A 19694-nucleotide genomic window follows, 5' to 3' on the forward strand; every position below is an offset into this window, starting at 1 on the left:
TCTGGAAATTAAGAATTAACCCAACGACACATCCCTGTTGCCTTTGTTTTTAGTGACCCTGGGCTTGTTCTCTGCTTTGACCTTTGGGGGGCTTTCCTTCTTGGTACCTGCAGTGGGTGTGGATGGTTGTCCGGTTTGGCCATTCCTGATGCTGTGTCTGCCTTTCTGTTTGTATGCTTGTCTTGACGTCCCTTTGTATCTTCAGGGCCTGGGACAAATGCCTTGCATTTAGTAAGTGTCCAATCAATATTCATACAGGTATGGATGTTCAAAAGATAAACTGTGAAAGCTAATTAAGAATTGACTTAACAGCTGTTGTATGGCCCTAGGAGACCTTTGAGGAGGGGAGAAGATCTAGAAAACAATCCGGTAAGCCCCTGTTTCCTGACTGCTAACCCCGGAGAGAAACAGCAGGACCAAAGGGTCGTTATTTTTCCTTTTTGACCTTTCTTTTTACAACTAAGAAGTGGAAGTCCTCAATTGTATCATTATATTGTGCTCTCTCTCTTTTTCTTTCTGAATCAATCAAACTATATTGGCTGGGAATTCACCATATGCAAAGCCCCAAGAGGTCACATAGATTTTCACCAGGCAAGATACCATCCATGGTATACTACTGTTGGCTTGTCTCAGGATGATTGCAAAGCTTCCTGGCTTTTTGGTCTTGAGAAGTCAGCTTGTAAAATGCAACATCTTCCACCCACCTCCAGCTAGAAACAGAAGCTCTGGGAGATGAAACTTCTCGGATCTCTCAGCAGCTAACCTCTTGTTGACCAGGTGCTAATGGTGAGAGGCTGGACTAGACTGGGCTTGTGTGACTTTTGGCAAGATCTGGAGCCTTTCTGAGCTGTCATCTGTATAGATTTGACAGACTTTCCATCTGTACAGTGGGAAGTATGTAATAATACTTCCCTTAAAGGCTTGTAGTGAGAATTTAATAAAATAATATATGCATGTATGTATGTTTTATTAAGTCATTTATTTATTTGTCCACTATTTGTTGCCTTGCTGGTCCTGTGAGCTGGACCTTGTGTGCAGTGGTGTGTGTCAGGATCAGTGCCCCCAGCCTGGGGGACACGAATGTGAGGGGAGAGGCCAGCAAGGCAGGGAATCCTCCCTTCCATGGGTGTGGTGCTCTGAGGGAAGAAGGGGTTGTTCAGGGAAGACTCAAAGATGAATCTGGTGGTCTTGCCATGAACTAGCAGGCCTGGTCTCCAGAGTTCTGTCTCTGTGATTATTGGCCACTGTCCTTGTCAGGACTAAGTGTGAGTGGTGGCTGTTTCCTCCTGTGTGACCTACCCATGTATCCCAGGCTCAGAGTGATTCTGGAAGACTGTGATGGAGAAGCTGTGTGTCAGTGATGCAGGACTTGGGGAATTCAGCTGTGCGCTGTCTGCACACCATAACATGCCAGAGGGACTCGCCTAGAAGAGGACCTGTGTTTATGCGGGGGAGTAGGGAGGCAGGCTGGGCTGGGACTCAGGAGATGCCATGACCAGAGGAGCTCTGTAACCTCCCATCTATCCATGAACATCCGGGAAAGGGATCGTTCTGGGTTCATCTTCACGTCACTGTGCTCTGCACAGTGTCTGGCCACTGTAGGTCCCCAGAAAATATTGTCAAATGATTGAAGGGGAAAGAGAATAGTCTGTTTTTGGCCAGTGCTTCCCTTTGAGGGCTAAGAATTTGCTTTTGACTTTGGTCTTGCAGTACTTGTGAAGCCTGCGGAACCAACAGGCTGTGTAAGGGTGGCCACTGGGGGACACGGGCCAGAGAAGTAATGACCTGCCCACAGTGTCCCTGATGAAGTGATGCTGGGACTGTGCCTATCAGGACAGCTGAGAAGCCTTTGTGATCCTTGGCAACCAGAAGCAAATTAGGCTGCATTTTGTCTTCTTTCCTGTAAGTTAGGGAAACATACGCTGGGGAAGAGCTTTCCTACACTCCTTGCTCCAGCCCCCACCCCTTCACCAATTCTATTCTCAGACCTGGAGACATTTTACATTCCTAGTATTTGAAGACCCTGGGCTTTTTCTTTGTGCAATAAGAGGGGAGAATGAACCAGTGTGTAGTGACTGTACATATAGACAATGATGGGACAGTGTCAGGCACCCAGTACCCTGCCCTTCCTCCCTAGCTCACAGCTTTCTAGAGAGCTCCAAACCCTTCCTAGTGGCTTCACTAGGGTGTTGGTAGTGGCTTCACTCCCATGAGGCAGACATCATCTAGGTGGGAGATGGGTGTAATGTGATTCTCTGTAGGAAAAGATAAGGAATGTGGCATTGTCTGGATGGGTGTCCTTCTTTTGCTTGGCAAATACAAAGAAATGATCTGGTTTATGTTGTCTTTAGGGACACTGCGAACAAGATGGTTGGAAAATAAAATTTCTCTTGACTCTCTGTTCTCTGCAAGAGAACAAAAGAAAAGAATTACCCGGGAAGAGTAGTGATTTATATCACACAGGGTTTTACTGATTCTGATGGGATCTCACGGTCATCTTCCCATGGGATCCTCATGGCAGCCTGGTGACATGGCCCTGGCAATGAAGTCTCCGTTTGACAGACTGGGACACTGATACCCAAGGGTGACTCTGCTATTCTACTTACTGCCCACTGCAATGCAAAGCCAGCTTTCCTGGTCCTGGCAGAAACATGGTCCTTGTCTATCGGGGAAGCACAGCTTTCAGCTAGCAAATGTGCAGAAACAAAATCAATTTCACCATAACTATGCACTTGCTCTTGCCTTTCACCTCCAAATGCATCTTTCCTTGACCTGCACAAGAGGTGAAGGCATTGGTTCTGGTGTTGTTTTCATGTTTGTTTTCTGCTGAGTGTCCCCCTGGGTCCGAGGTGGTATATGTTTCTTAGACAGTTCTTGGAGGGCAAACATTGAGTTGCTATGTGTCATTATAAAGCAGTAACAAAGCGCTTTAGATACTTCAATGTTTTCCAAAGAGTATCATAATGAAGGTATCATAGTTACATGTTTCTGTACTTCAGGATGAGTGTCTACATAGATGCTTCTAATACTGGAGTGTTGGTAGCCTGAATATCTGTGTGAAAATGTTTGTGTTGGAATTCCTTGAGGAATTCATAATCTGCCCCCGCCCCCCGCCCCCGCAAGACTGGTGAATGGATTCCTACTTGGCCAGGTGCCGACTTGGAGAGTTGTGATTTCTTTTATTTGAATCTTGTTGCTTTATTGTTGAAGTTGTAAGAATTTTTATTGGTGAAGTATTTCAAAGGAATCTAGCCATACAGTTGGTTTATATTACAAAAACTCATCTTGAAAAGAGAATTTGCTTTATAAAGATTGAACTAGAAACAACCCAAACACCAAACCACCAGCGCTTTCTCAAAACTAAATGTAAAGTATAAATAGAGAACAAAACAGGAAATAGTGGTTTGCAAAAAAAAAAAATGTATATATATGTGTGTGTAGCTGCATTCTAAGGTGCCTTTCCTTACCCTGTGGGATGTGAGTGCTGAGGCTGAGTGACAGTCACAGCTGCTGCCTCCTCAGCAGAGACAAGCATCTCCCAGCAATTGCTGTCACTGCTGCCCACAACCACTCTTTAGCAATCCTCAAAAAAGATTTGGATCAGCTCTGTAGGCACTACATAATTGTGCTATTCTATTCATCCAGTTATTTCAGGCCCAGAGAGCTGACCGGGTTATTTTATACCATCCAAGCTTTCATGTAGTATCAGTGTCATTTCTTTGTATCCTATAGAGACATGGAGATGTGGCTTGAAGGGTCAGGTTTCTCTCCTGTCCCCCAGCCAGCTCTGATGCCAGCTCTCTGAATTCTGTCCAGGGCTGACACAGGGAGACAGCTGTGGGGATTTGTGCAGAGACCTCTGGGATGGAGTCTGCCCTCTGCCCACTAATGGGTGATCTCATGTAACTTCTCTGGGCCTTAGCTCCTCATCTGGAAATCCAAGGACAGTCATGCTTACCTCAAAATCATTGTGAAAATTAAAAGAAATGAAGTAGGTGAAGACCTGTCTTGGCAGCATGGGACGCTCTGTGTCTTATTGGGGTGGTCTTGTTGTTGGAAAGTGGTTGCTGTGTCCTCTGCAGGTAAAGTTCTGAGCCTGGTGGCCACAACTAAAAACAAAAGGCAGGTGCCATGGGCTGGACCCCACTGCCTCAGTGCTAAGGAGTAGGAGGGGTCCTGGAAGAGGGCTGGGACACTGACCATCCATTCGTCAGTCCTTAAGATATGCCAGACACTGAGGTGAGGATATATGAAAGAAGACACAGAGCCTTCTTCAAGGAGCTCAGACATATTAGGAGAGAGAGACATGGATGCCAATAAACGGAATAACATGTTGTAGGTGCTGTGATAGAAATGGGTCAATTACAGCCACAAGAAAGGATGTAGAATAGAAAGATTCTATCCACATAGCAATTTCCAGACAGGACTGTAGGGGAGGAGCCTCTGCAAAGCCACTTCCTTGAGAAACACAATTTTTTGTAGGTGGCTCCTTTTCATCTAGCCAAGGGGACATGACTCCCATTTCAGGCAGAAACTGACATTAGTAGGGGAGAGGATAAGCTCTCTCTTGTTGAGCAAAGAACAAGTGATATGCCACTTCTTTGAGACCAGACTTAGACAAAACCATCAGTGGGGGCCCCAAATTAGAAGCTTCTGAGACCTGCTGTGATCCAGCTCACTTGAGTTCTCATTGTAGCTTTGATTCAGATTAGAAGCAGTTCAGTTTCATTCTTCCAGAAGACTTTCATGGACTTGGAAATAATAATGAAAGCCTTCTGGAATGAGCTGGAGTAGGGGAAGTGGGACTGCAGGTCTGCGCACAGGGGATCCTTCAGCTTAGGGGTCCTCTAGGGTCGGTAGCAAAAGGGGAGCACTGCCAGGCCCCCTTGGAGTGCCAGGCTGCAAGGAGCTAGTGAGGGTGAGGTGCGGAGGAGCTGTCAGGCAGGGTGTGTGCCAGGCTCTGCCTTTCCCTTGGCTGATTTGTGGCCCTGGAAAACCTCAGCCTCATAGGACCTCTTTTTTTCTGAGCATCCTGGGCTCCTAGGTCCTTATCCATGAGACACCAGTTGCTTCAGAACTGTCCTCCTGCCATATCATGTACAAGTGTCTCCTCTCCCTTCGTAGGTGTTTAGCTTATCAATGTCAGGAGGAGAGTGCAGGGGACAGGCTCCGCCACAGCACCCTGGTGACCTTGCACATCTTCATCCACATGGGTCACGTAGGCAAGGCTGGACCATGGCTGATCTCAGTCCTAGAAGAGTGACCTGTGATCCTCTTGGAGCATGAGCGTGTGGGAGGCTTGGGAGGTGCTGCTGCAGGACCACTGGCCACTCACCTCCCTATCCACGCGGGAGGCTGTCACTAGAGGAGATGCTGAGGAGATGCGAGGCTTTCTGCCTCGCCCCGTCTAATGGCACAGCTGCAGGCTGTGAAACTGCTTCGCTGCAGCCTGGGATCAGCTCCTCAGCAGCAGGGCAAGCACTCAGATAGCAGTCACCTTGGTCCTTTTGGTTTTGTGTTGTCCTCTAGGACGGGGGACACAGGGAGTGGGTCCTCTTCTTGCTTTTGCTGTCTAAGTGAGAAACTGAACCCTTAAAGGCTTTGTTTAAAGTCCTACTCATAGAAGAGGAATGCACTACTTGACCCAAATACAACTTCGGACCACAAAGATAAAAATCAGAAAAATCAAAAATAAAATAAAGAAAATAAATAAATAAATGGTTTGCTGTAAATAAATAAATAAAGGGCTTTAGAGCTTTCAACTCCCTGTCAAGCAAAGCTAACAGACCAGGTGTGTCTGACAGCTTTGCTTACCAGGGAGCTGAGAGATCTGAACATGTACAGGACAAGGCCGAGGCCCAGAACGGTGAAGTACTTGTCTCTGTCTCAACTAGGGAGGAGTAGAGCCAGCACTGCAGTCTGGCCCCCTAAGTCCAGGGTCATGTCCACTCCCACCAAGCAGTAAGCCTCATGTGCCATATACACCCACTGAAATGGTTGCTGGTCTGCTCAGCCAAACCATTGGAGTGATTAGGATTCCAGTCAGGGCAAATGCACACACTATGGGCTGTGATGCATGCAGCCCCCACATCTGGGCTTGTGATTTGCAGTCTTTTCAGGGTCCAGAGCACCTGACTTATACCATCTCCACGCACTAGCGCAGCCAGCCCTGGCTGATCAAAAACTGAGGATATCAGAGCCACTCACTCGTTTAGATTGACCATATTGGATTGTTTTTATTTTATTTTATTTATTTTTTTTTTTGAGACGGAGTTTCACTCTTGTTACCCAGGCTGGAGTGCAATGGCGCGATCTCGGCTCACCTCAACCTCCGCCTCCTGGGTTCAGGCAATTCTCCTGCCTCAGCCTCCTGAGTAGCTGGGATTACAGGCACGTGCCACCATGCCCAGCTAATTTTTTGTATTTTTAGTAGAGACGGGGTTTCACCATGTTGACCAGGATGGTCTTGATCTCTTGACCTCGTGATCCACCCGCCTCGGCCTCCCAAAGTGCTGGGATTACAGGCGTGAGCCACCGCGCCCGGCTGGATTGTTTTTATTTTAAAAAAAATATACAAAATTCAAAAGATGAACAAGAGTATGCAGAGAAAAAAGCCTTCCTCTCTCTCCAGTCCGTAGGACCCCAGTCCCCACCCCACAAGAGACAATTGCTACTCTTGTAAAATTTCTTCCAGTGGAATCTTATGCTTCCATAGCATACATGTATGTATAGAAGTGAGTATGCTTACGTGCATCTTCTTTACCCACTGTGTGATAGCATGCTTTACGTGCCACTGTATACATTTAAACATTTATCTTAAAGGTAATTCCCTCTCGTTCCTTTTATTCATGATTCTGCTGACCACATCAATGGCAGAGAACATTGCACCTTTCCTTCCTCTGGGTACCCTCTCTTGACTTAGAGGTTTTGCCTGCAGGTGCATCTCCAGGTGTGGCCACAAAGAGACAGACTCCATCCTTTAAAATAACAGGAAAGATAGGAAATTCCTTTTCTTACAAGTTTTCCCATTCTGCCCAGTCACAAACTGGCCTGTCTTTTTTTTTTTTTTTTTTTTTTGAGATGGAGTTTTGCTCTTGTTACCCAGGTTGGAGTGCAATGGCACGATCTCGGCTCACCGCAACCTCCGCCTCCTGGGTTCAAGCAAGTCTCCTGCCTCAGCCTCCTGAGTAGCTGGGATTATAGGCACACACCACCGTGCCCAGCTAATTTTTTGCATTTTTAGTAGAGACAGGGTTTCACCATGTTGACCAAGATGGTCTCAATCTCTTGACCTCGTGATCCACCCTCCTCGGCCTCCCAAAGTGCTGGGCAAGCAAATGCTGTCCTTTTCATGCCTGTCTGTTGGGGGTCTAACTAGGAAATCTCTTTGGTATTTAAGGCATTGGGTATTTAATGCAGGAAATGGTGGCACAGTGATGAGCCAATTCAAGAGACTGGGCACTCAGCCACCATCCCTGCAGCTGCAACCACCCCTAGGCTTCAGGGGCAGGGGCAGGAGGTGGCAGAGCAGAAACGAGGACCAGGTCACCTAGCTCTGCTAGCTTGGCACCATCTTAGCCTGTCCGGAGGGACCTAGAGGTACAGAGGAGGAGCAGTTCCTAGCAGGGACTTAGCCAAGCAAAGACAGGGATTTCACCAAAGATGGGCTTCACCCATCCCAACTTCCGCCTCCAACTCAGACCAGCATGTCCCATCAGGCAAACTCAGACCAGCACATCCCATCAGGCAAACTCAGACCAGCACCTCCCATCAGGCAAACTCAGATCAGCACCTCCCATCAGGCAAACTCAGATCAGCACCTCCCATCAGGCAAACTTATCCAGCAGCCGACAGTCACAGGACTAGGGGAACACCACTCCCTTTGGTGCAGAGAAGATCTGGAGAAGAGAAAGGAATGCAGCTGAGGGAAATGGTCCAGCACCCCACATGTAGTCTCCACAGTGCTGGGTAAGGCCTGTTACTGTGGGGACTTGATTTAAAAAGAAGGGATGGACATCTGAAACAGGGAGGGGACACACTCAGCACCCCAGGACTGGCTCCCTCCTTTCTTTTGCTCCCTTGAGGTCATCTTCTCAGGAGCAGCCCCAACCAGCAGGGCTGATGGCAGAGCTGGAGTTAAAAGGAGTCTTTCCTCCTCTTCCTGTGCCAACTGAGGAGACTGGTGGGCCCCAGAGAATCGCTAGATTTAGGGTGCAGCTGAGCAGCTGCCCGGCCGGACAGCTTTTCCTACCTCTGTGACATGCCTATTGCTCATGCTTTCAGATGTAAAATGTTTCCGAATCCTGCGGGCTGGAATGGGTGCTTTGCCCACTTCGCTGTGCACGTTCTCTGTTCTTACTTCATGTATCTTTCCTCCTTGTCCTTAAATATATGAATCCTGGTTTTCTATCACCCTGGCCGTTGTACCCCTCTTGGGGGCAGGGAAGGTTCCAGCGTTTGAGAGTGGTGGTAGCTTTTACATGTTTAGCCAAGGGTGGAATGGATTTGACAGGCTTTCAGAGTCTTCCCTCCATTTTTTCTTTTTCTTTTTCTTTTTTCTTTTTTTTTTTTTGAGGCGGGGAGACGGGTCTTACTCTGTCACCTAGGCTGGAGTGCAGTGACGCGATCTTGGCTTACAGCGGCCTCAACCTCCTGGGCTCAGGCAATCCTCCCACCTTAGCCTCCCAAGTAGCTGGGATCACAGATGTGTGCCACCACGCTAGGCTTATTTTTGTATTTTTTGTAGAGATGGGGTCTCACCAGGTTCCCCAGCTGGTCTCAAACTCCTGAGCTCAAGTGAGTCACCTGCCTTGGCCTCTCAGACTACTGGGAATACAAGCATGAGCTACCACACTCAGCCTCCTGGATTTATTTATGGGGGAGAATAGTATCTGAGGGTTAAATCTGGTGCTAAGAATGAGTACACATGAATCTTGGCTTTATCTTCTGTTGGCCAAATTTTAGTATCAGAATTGGAGAAAAATGTGTGTAATGTAATTTATTTTTTCAATTTAACAGATTATATTGGTGGCCCTACTCTTCTTATGATATGAAGGTTTCATTGACTATCAAAGGCATTCTATTATATTGATGTATTTCTATCCAGAAATTTAAAATACAAAGGCACCTCTGACTCCAGCTGTGGGCCGTCAGCCTCAGTGGGATGGCTAGACTCCAGGGTGAACAGGTTGCCACAGGTGCAAGTTATGTTCTGTGGGTGCAATGCTGTACTGGGGCTGTGAGGAGCAGTGACATGTGAAGCATGGCCTCTGGCCTCCAGGAATGTACAGATATCATTCATGTGTGCAAAACAAAGGGAAAACTGTAAAAGCCATCATGTAATCAGTGCTTGATGAAACTGACGTTCAGGCAATGGGTGGTAAAGGAGTTGAGAGACCAGTGTGTAGACGAGGAAAGGTCTCCAAAGCAGGAGAGTTGGAGCCACCTTGGAAATGGTTGAATTTTAGACAGATGCCAAAGTGCATTTCCATCCTTGGGAACCACCTCACAAACAGCCCTAAGCAGAGACACGAGCATCAGGGTGAAACTGCTGGCAGAAGAATGACACTGGAGATACTGGCTCACAGTGAGGGCAATGTGGTGCCCCAGAATAATAGAAGATAGGGTTGTGTTTTTGAAGTGACGATGAGAAAGAACATTCTCCAAGTGGGTCAGGAATCCCCTCCATGCAGTTAGTGGAAGGAAACAACTTAGAGTCCAGCAGAGGCTAGACATTCTTGTAGCTACCTCCGTTCACTTCTTAGAGAAACAACAGAAGCCACTGATCCTGCTTCCAGTTGGTCTGGCTCACCCCTTCTCCATGCACCACCAAACATCCTTGTGCCATCACCTGCCCTGTGCTTTTAGCTTGCTTTGCTCTGCCCGGGAAAATCCTAGCTCTGATATCACCTGCCCCTACCCTTCCTAACCTTACTAAAAGAATTGATCTTCCTCCTCCTTGGTGTTCTCATAGCATTTCATACAAAACCTGTTAGACCACCTGTCTTGCATATTATTATTGCCTCTTTGCCTGTTTGCTTCTCTGTAGACGGTGACTATATGAGGAGATGTGTCTTATTCTTATTTGGCATCCAAGTACCTAAGCACAGTGTTTGAGGCTCACTTTCTATTCAAAAGAAATCTGTTGGACAAATTAGTAAATGAATGAGTAAATACATGAATACATGTCTCAGACTAACTCCTGGATGTCTCAGTAGCTCCATGGGATTGGAGTATGCTTTGGATTTGGTCACTTCTTGATCTTTATGTTGATGAAGCATCATTCGCCAGGACCTTGGTTGATAATGTATTAGATTTGCAAAGTGAGCATGTAAAATATCATCCCAAATTAATAGAACAGGTCTTAGCTACTCTCGCTTTCTGCTGTAGTGTTTCTAGCCAAGTCTTGTTTTGATAAGAAGAGGGAGACTTTGGAAGCCAGAGGAAAATCACTTGATTTATTATGCCAGGCCAGGAGGTGACAACTATTTAAAGGTTATAACTTGGAGATTTAGACACTTGATGATCAGGCTGTTTTCAGGACAGACTCTTTTAATGATTACTAAAGCGCTGTGCTTCAAGATGGCTTTCAAATCTGACTTGAACTGAGGCAGTATTCATTGCACTGAAGTCCACAATTGAAAGCAGAGAAATTCAGAGGTTTCATATATCCCTCCAGGATCCTGGGCATTCTCAAGTGAGATATGTGTGTGTGTGTGTGTGTGTGTGTGTGTGTGTGTGTATGTGTGTATTTATTTATTTATTTATTTATTTATTTTTTGAGATGGTGTCTTGCTCTGTCACCCAGGCTGGAGTGCAGTGGTGTGATGTCCTGGAGTCAAGTGATTCTTGTGCCTCAACTCCCAAGAGTTGGGACTACAGGCATATGCTACCATGCCTGGCTAAGTTTTGTATTTTTAGTAGAGATGGGAGTTTCACTATGTTGGCCAGGCTGGTCTCAAACTCCTGACCTCAAGTGATCGCCTGCCTCAGCCTCCCAAAGTGCTGGGATGACAGGCATGAGCCACCGTGCCCGGCTTGATTTATATATTTGGATGTGTTAAATTATGTATCTGTGGATAGAATATTGTTGAACAGCACTGCAGGTCTTTGAAGGTCTTTGGAGATGGGGTAATCTGGAAAAAGGGCGGTGGCCCAGCTGCCACCTGCTGGAGGTGGTGTCAAGGAGGGTGATGGTGGTAAGCTGCTTCTTTCTGGGGTCCAGTGAAACACCCCTGTCCGTCATGTTTATGGATGCATTTCTTAGCTCTGGAGCAACCTTTTCTGATATTTCTGCTGATTGATAAAGACCTTTTGCCTTTTTGTTATTTTATTTATTTATTTATTTTGAGACGGAGTTTCACTCTTGTTACCCAGGCTGGAGTGCAATGGCGCGATCTCGGCTCACCGCAACCTCCGCCTCCTGGGTTCAGGCAATTCTCCTGCCTCAGCCTCCTGAGTAGCTGGGATTACAGGCACGCGCCACCACGCCCAGCTAATTTTCTGTATTTTTAGTAGAGACGGGGTTTCACCATGTTGACCAGGATGGTCTCGATCTCTTGACCTCGTGATCCACCCGCCTTGGCCTCCCAAAGTGCTGGGATTACAGGCGTGAGCCACCGCGCCTGGCCCCTTTTTGTTATTTTTGTTTGCAGCGTTTAACATAGTGGCTGCTAAAGTTCTGTGGCTCAAGAACAAAAACCATTAGAAAACAAGAAAATGAAAGGCCATTCCAGGAAGCAGATATTTTCAGTAGAAACTCCCAGAGAATAAGAATCATCCCTTCATTGCTTCTTTTTCTCTTTATCCTATTCTTCTTCAGATTTTAAAAATTCAGGCATGCAAAAGGGTAGAAAGAAGAAAGAAAGAGCATCTTTTAGTATCTTCTTGCCCAGACACAATTGTCAGCCTTTTGATGATTGTCTTTCCCAGACCTTTTTATGCTTAAACATGTGCAGATTTATTTTTATCTATGCACATAAAATATATGTAGAGAATCATACTATATATGCTATTTTGCAGTCTTCATATATGCATGTATATGTACATATATGTATACAAATATTTTATGAATGTAAAATAATGTGCTAACCCATGGTGGCTTTGAGGCACATTTGATTGCTCTCAGCGTTTCACTATTGTAAAGAATGCTGCAGAGAATATCCTTGGCCATATATCTTTGTGCTCTTCTCAGATTCTTTTTTTAGGATAAATCCTTAGGAGTGATATAGTTGGATTAGGAAATGTACATGTGTAAATTTTTACGTGGTTTTTCAAATTGTCTTCCAGAAAGGCTAGCCAATTTGTACCCTTGCCAACAATAAATGAGCGTGCCCATTGCATCAGTCCTTCACCATGAGTATTGTCAGCGTTTTTCACATTCATCAACTAGCAATCGACAAATGGTACCTCAATTAACTTTTCTGGGGGAGTTGGCAATAAAGCGCAGAATCTTTTCTTGTAATAATTCACCTCCCTCCCTCCCTCCCTCCCTTCCTTCTTCCTTCTTCCTTCCTTCTCTCCTTCCTTCCTTCCTTTTTGTGTCTTTTGATCATTTTTCTGTTGTGTGTGTTGGGGGAGTGGGTTTTACTTTTATTGCGTTGGTGCAAAAGGAATTGTGGCTTTTGCCATTAGTTTCAATGGTAAAAACCACGATTATTTTTGACCAACCTAATATTTTTATAATTTGAAGCAGTTCTTTTTATTAACTTTTTGTTGGTCCCGTAGGTAGCAAGTAGTTTCCTTAGCTTTAGTTTCAACCTTTTTTATGACTTTACTTTTGCTTTTTGAAAGCATTTGAGTTTTACGTGATCATGTCTATCAATATTTCTAGTTCTGCTTCCCATGTTTTCTAATATCCAGTACTTAGCTTATCCCCATTCCAAGAACATGCAAATGTCTGCTTATATTGACTTTAGTACTTTTTAATGTGTCTTTTAAAATGTATATTTAAGTCTTGGACATTTCTAAAAATATTTTGTTAAAATATCAGTAAAATTTTATTTATTTCTAAATGCCAGTTGTCCATTGCACTTTCCTGCTTTGATGTGAAATGTTCCTACATGTTTTAAATGGAAATTTAATATACATTTAATTTCTGAACTTTTCCATTGATCCCATTGCTACTCCTGTACCATACTGCTGCCATTGTTGGAGTTTTATAATACATTTTAATACCCAGGAGGGCAAATCTTCCTCACGGGACTTTATTTACCTTTCTTTTTCTAAAGTCAGTTTGGATTTTTTAATGTGATTGCATTTAATTTGTAGAACAGTTTAGGTGAAAATTATATTTTAAAAATACCCATCTGTCCCAAAATAAAATAGTCTTATTTATTCAATTGTATTTAAGGGCATTAGTAAAATTTTAAGCATTATTTCCTTCATTGCAGTCCTTCTACTTCTTATGAAATCTATATGAAGAACTATGAAGGGTCTGAGATTTTACCCTCTCTGACAGCAAACAAATTAGCCGGCCCTGGTGCCATGGATGCTGGCAGAAGACAGATAGCTCCTAGGTCAGAGGCCCAGCAGGTCACATAAGCTTCATGTTCCCATGGCTTCCCTTGTCCAAGCTCCATGGTGGGTAGTGCACATGCCACAGGTCTGTGTCTCCGCTGGGGAACTCTAAGCTCAGGAAACCCTAGTGAGGTCAGAGAAAGCTTCCTTGAGGTAACCGAGGAAGGAGAGGCATGGACCAGAGGGGAAAGAAAGAGCATTCCAGACAAAGGGAACTGCATATGCAAAGGCCCTGTGGTGGTGCAAGTGTGTCAGCAATTATAAATAACTGGAAAAAATGCCAGCACGGCGATTCCATTATCTTCTGGCCGATGGTGCTGAAGTGAACTGAACTGTTTATTCTTCCCACTGTAAATGACCTGTTTATCTACCTAAATGCTTATAGATGTTTTCCTGTAAGTGTTGATTTGTTTTTGTTCATGTTTAAACAAACTTTCTTTCTCTCTCTCTCTTCTTTCTTTCTCTTTCTCCCTTTCTTTCTCTCTTTCTCTTCTTTCTTTCTTTCTTTTCTTTTTTTCTAGTCCTGCTCTGTCACACCAGGCTGGAGTGCGGTGGTGCAATCTCAGCTCACTGCAACCTGCCTCAGACTCCCTAGTAGCTGGGATTACAGGTGCCTGCCACCATGCCAGTTAATTTTTTGTATTTTTAGTAGAGACAGGGTTTCCCCATGTTGGCCAGGCTGGTCTCGAACTCCTGACCTCAGGTGATCTGCCCGCCTCGGCCTCCCAAAGTGCTGGGATTACAGGCATGAGCCACGCCACCAAGACCATTTTTAAATAAATTTTCTTAAGACTCAGAGGGCCTCTTCATTGTGGAAGGTAGTCTATTAATATACCTTTGAGTATTTTCATTTTTAAATTACTTTTGAGCTTTTCTTTAAACGTGATAAATTTGCATTGCTCATCTGCCACAGCCATGTTCTCCCTTTTATAAATCCCATTGGTCTTATTTCCATTACATTCCAATACTGAGACTCTTCCTTACTTTCAGTATTGAGCTTTGTTATTTTTACTTTTTTTGTTCATGTCTTAGTTTTAGAAAGGGATATTTTGGGGCACCTGTACTTCTGCTACTGTCTTCCAAAGTGTCTGGGTCTGTTATTGAAAAGGCACTTTAGAAGCGCTTTCCTCCAAACCCTTTAGAATTATATCAGGGAGACATTTAGAGAATCCCCTGTGGTTAAAATGACCTCTTTAATTTTTAAGAATCTTCTCACTTGTTCCTTAAAATTGTACTTACTTGTGACAAGCAGTTGGGGAAGAACATCTTCCTGATTAATGGATGAAATATACATTTCTTCAGGTGTGATGCCTTGAAAAGACTGGGGGAAGACTTCCTCGCTCCAGATTATCTCCCTAGTTGGTACCTAGTATTCCACCAATCACAGTTTACTGTTGCTCCATTAGCATAAAATTTATTTATCAGATGTAGTGGCCTGGAAAGCTCCTTCGTGCCCTCTAAGACGAACGTGCTTCTGTGGAAGGGAAGAAGTAGAAAGCAACCCAAGTCCTGTCATTTCCTTACAATAGCTGGAGGGAAGCAGAACAATAGAAAACCCAGCTTAAAAGATGACCTTTTTTTAGAAAAAAGTTTTTGAGATACTGAGGAATTTTTGTAAAAGATTTAATGTGAATGATAAAAATTCTTAGGTTATTGGGCTAGTTAATTGGTTACCCCTCTTTTACTCTTCAAAACCTATTAGTAAGAAGAGTTCGTGAGGAAGCATCTCAGAGCTTTGCAACTCACCAGGGAAGAACTGCAGGCAAATTACCCTTCAAGAGGACTCCCATTTCCACAAGAGAGGAAAGAGATTCAATGCCTTCTCTGATTCGCATCTTTTCCTTCTTTCTTTCTTTTTCTCTTTCTTTCTTTCTTTTTTTTTTTTTTTTTTTGAGATGGGGTTTCACACTGTCTCCCGGGCTGGAGTGCAGTGGAGTAATCTCAGCTCACTGCAACCTCTGCCTCCCGGGCTCAAGTGACTCTCGAACCTCAGCCTCCCGAGTAGCTAGGACTACAGGTCCATGCCACCATGTCTGGCTAATTTTTGGATTTTTAGTAGAGACAGGGCTTCACCATGTTGGCCAGGTTGGTTTCAAACTCCTGACCTCAGGTGATTCACCCGCCTCAGCCTCCCAATGTGCTGGGATTACAGGTGTGAGCCACCGTGCCCAGCCTGATTGTGGGTTTTCTCTTGTTGACTTTGGATCTTGATGTTAGTGGATAGGTTGTCTTTACTCCTCAGTAAAGACAAAGTAGTAAAGTAGAGAAGCATGTCCTAAACTAGGAAAAAAGTCATTCCTGAGTTAAAGTCTATAGAGATAATAAGGAAGAAGCAGAAACTTGATCAGAATTGTGCAAAATTGGACTTGGACCAACCTTCATATAGCAAAAATCTTATGAAATAAATTTGGTGGTCCTTCAATGTTTTTGGTAGCCCCTTTTTGGAAAATGAATATTTTGGGTATTTGTTGGCACTGTGGAGTACAGGTGCTAGGTTTAGAAGTAGGATGATTTGTTATTGTTGTTTACATGTTAATAAGCTTATGGGTCCCGATCCTAATTGATTGACGCTAAGATACCTTTACTTATATCACATGTCATTATTTTATATACTACTAAGATAGAAAAAAATGCCCCCTATAGAATTATGACACACTGATTTCAGAGATGCTAATGTGTGAAAAAAATATGCTTCTTAGAGTCAATGAGATGGAGTATATTCCTTAAACTCACAAGAACAGAAGAAAAATTCATATCCAAAACACCTTGTCTAACAGTGCATTGTTCATCTATTTAACAGTGCATTCAATAAATAAATTTATACTTTAAAATTCTATTTACTACATATGATATTTCCAAGAATGGTGAAGGTTATTGATAGAATACTGTTCATATTCAGAGAATTAACAAAGTGACCTTAAATCTGTAAAGGATGCCCAATATTTCCCATCACGTTTTTAAGAACTTCCACTGTTTTATATTTTCTGTCCTGAGCAAAGCAATCTTGTCCCTGTAGACAAGGGCCAGGCCAGGGTGTAGGGACTGCGCCCATTGTCTTCCTCAACACCTTCTACGCAAAAGCCTCTCATTTCCACTGTAAGGTACCACTAATCCCTAAAAATGAATTTTATCCAAAGTCTAAAAGTTCTGCATCACTCACCACATTTCTGAACATTCCAGGAAGTCTGACCCCTGGGCTAATGATATCACTATGTTCTTTGAGTCAAGTTTGATCAACTACCTCTTGCTTCAAAGTTTAGGCAATTTTACCTAAGAAGCGTCTTCTTCTTTCTTCTTCTTTTTTTTTTTAACCAGTCGTAGTCTGTCACCCAGGCTGGAGTGCAGTGGTACGATCTCAGCTCACTGCAATTTCTACCTCCCTGGTTCAAGCAGTTCTCCTGCCTCAGACTCCCAAGTAGCTGGGATTACAGGTGTAATTAGCAACAAAGCTCGGCTAATTTTTGTATTCATAGTAGAGATGGGATTTTGCTGTGTTGGCCAGGCTGGTCTTGAACTCCAGGGGTCAAGTGATCCACCAGCCTCAGCCCCCCAAAATGCTGGGATTACAGGCATGAATCAGTGTGCCTGGCATGCCTGGTCTTAGTATTCATATTTTTAATGCCATGCTAAGATTATTATAGTATGTGGGGCATCTGTACAAAGGATTGTACATGGTGAACAATTACCCATAGTCCTACCATCTTTGCCTTGGTTGCATTTTAGCATGTCTCCTTCAACTTTCTTACCTTATACATTTTTGCATGGTTGAGGTCATTTTAATGTGTGATTTTTCTTTATTCAACATCATGTTATTCAAAAAGTGTCATTAAAGGCTTTCACCCAGTTGATTATTTTATTCTGCCGATATATTAAATATTCTTCTATTTCTTATTATTTGGGTTGCATCCATTTCATTTTTGCAATTCTAAATCATGTCAAAATGAAGATATCTGTATATAAATCTCTGTCCAGATTTTGATAGAGGGACACCATCAACTTTCATACAATTAATGTGATACATTTAAATTTCTTTCAAAGGAAGAAGAGGTCATGACAATTTATAACTCAACCAAAGAGACAGGAGTGAACATGAGAGAGTGACTTTGTTTATTTAATATTGTTGTTATATCAGTTCAAGGTTGAACTTACTGAGGAAACTGAGACTCAGTCATTTTGTTGCTGGTGGCATTATCCACTGTGGTTGGAGCTGGGAAGCTATTGTTTTCTTCACCTAGCCAGTATCTTCCCTACTTCACTTGCCCCATGGAAATTCACCATCCTTGCAATTGTACCAGTTAACTCCCCCAGAGGCCCAAACAGCACTGTGAATACTCCTAGTGGTACCTGTCTCCTTCATACTTGGTTTTCCCCTCCAGTAAGTAGTAGGTATCGCCAGAATCACCAAACAGGATCATGTCTGCCTTGCAAACCAAACAAACACTTCTGTTTTTGTTTTGCTTTGTGTCTGGACTAATTCGTAGCACCTCTTCTGCCTGTGAGCGATCTGTCACCTCATTCTGTAAGACTGGCACCAGCAGAAATGCAGTCTCAGAGGATCCCAGGGAGAAAGCGAGGCCGACCCTCACTTCACTCCACACCTATGAAGATGGCAGTTCATAACCTTTATTCCGCCTCAGCTGGCTCTTTACCAGCAGTGAAGATCCCAAAGAAAAGAGGGCGGAAACCTGGGTACAAGGTACGGCTCCATCATCTCCTTCTCCAAAGTGGTATTGGGCTGGGGCATGGGTACTTGGTCAGACCTTCACTGCAGAATGCCACTAGAGGTTGGGAGCTTGGTAGAAAGACAGGACGAGAAACAAGCCTCCCTCAGTGAAGCATGTGATGGACGAGGTCTGTTACAACCCGGCACATAATGCATGCTGTCCTGTGCATTTTTCCAAGTGGAGAAAGCAAATTCCACCAGATGGGGAAAACTGTGAGCAAGCACATTTTAGGGCCATCGCTAAATACACATTATTAAACCTTGCATCTAAATTAGTGTTTCAGACACTGAGCTTTCCCCTGACTGTTCCTACTAGGGTAAATCTTGAAGCCACTTTCCAGAACTCATTTGTCATTTATTTAAACAGGAGCAGATGATGTTCCTGAGACATTTAAGTTAATAATGCAAGCAGGCCAGTGTCGAAGGACATAGAAAAGTCTTCCTAAACAGAACCTCAACACAGAGAGTCATAATGAAAATTCAGCTTGTTAAGTCATAATTTCCTACTTCTAAAAGGTGCTGACATCGAGTCTGGCTACAAGGAGGCATACCAGGCAAAATTACATTCCTGTGACCCTTTTAAGAATTAGTGGCGATTTGGAGAGGCTGGGCTGGAGAATAAATCCTCGGATGTAACCACAATCATAAACCAACTCAAACCCAAGGGAGGGTTGCTTTTCTAAGATGCTTTGGAATAGGCGACTAGAGAGGAAAAAATATTACGCTCGTTCTTCACAAACCTTTCAGGCATTAGAAAATGAGCTTCAGAAGTTTTCCTTCATCTATTTTTCTTGAAATAAGGGCTTATGTTTCCATCTTGAGACCTGAATACCGAAACCAGAATGCAAACTGGCAATTAACTCCCATATATTTAGGAAAATATATGGAAATTATTTCAGGTCAGTAGCAAGAGCTTCTGGAAGAGTTGGTAATGAATTCAACCTTTATCCCTTTGGTTCTCCATAGTTCTTCCAAATGCTGGAAAATAAAAACAGTCGGGTTGGGGGAAGGCTCCTCAAAGTTACTTTGGGTCATTGGTTTTAGTAAAAGAAGCTTTTACTCAGCTATCTCATAAGGTAAAGGCTTCTCTCACTGCTTGTTTTTCTGACAACAAGAATCTCCTTTCTTTCATGTGCGTGCCAGCTTTAGAACTGTCTCTGAAGCTGGCGTAGGGCCAGTCTCTCCCACTCAGCTCCCCGTGCAGTTGTTGGCTTCTGGGAATTGCATCTGGAGGGCTGGAGCAGGGCAGCCTTTCTGTTTATAGATCCAGGGAGCAAATCCAGGATCTGAAGAAATACACTGAAGACTTCTCTCTCCTGTTTGGCCTTTCTGCTACTCTCCTGGGGGCCATGACCCAAGAATGAAAATTACCAACAGACTCAGCATTCCTGGGGCCAGGAAGAATGGAAAATTCATTCCATGAAATGAACCTGATTTCACAATTTTCCTGTCT

The 19694-nt window shown here is 43.9% G+C and overlaps 1 protein-coding gene across 10 annotated transcripts in view; it reads left to right on the forward strand.

The window, feature by feature from the left end:
- SCML4 (Scm polycomb group protein like 4) overlaps nucleotides 1-19694 on the forward strand; it is a 120791-nt gene that overhangs the window by 31309 nt on the left and 69788 nt on the right. For 8 of the 10 annotated variants that reach the window (XR_002478507.2, XR_002478508.2, XM_021670500.2 and 5 more), the window contains one exon: nucleotides 18000-18214. The exons of the other annotated variants lie outside the window; for them this stretch is intronic. Coding sequence is in view for 6 of the 8 variants with exons in the window: in XM_021670500.2 (XP_021526175.1) it covers nucleotides 18000-18214 (215 nt within the window). In the remaining 2 variants the exon portion in view is untranslated. The remainder of the gene's footprint in view (nucleotides 1-17999; nucleotides 18215-19694) is intronic. 10 annotated transcript variants of the gene reach the window in all.

Source organism: Aotus nancymaae, unplaced genomic scaffold (genome assembly GCF_030222135.1).
Source record: "Aotus nancymaae isolate 86718 unplaced genomic scaffold, 86718_ANA_hifiasm-v0.15.2.pri h1tg000040l, whole genome shotgun sequence".
In the NCBI taxonomy this organism is placed as follows: Eukaryota; Metazoa; Chordata; class Mammalia; order Primates; family Aotidae; genus Aotus; species Aotus nancymaae.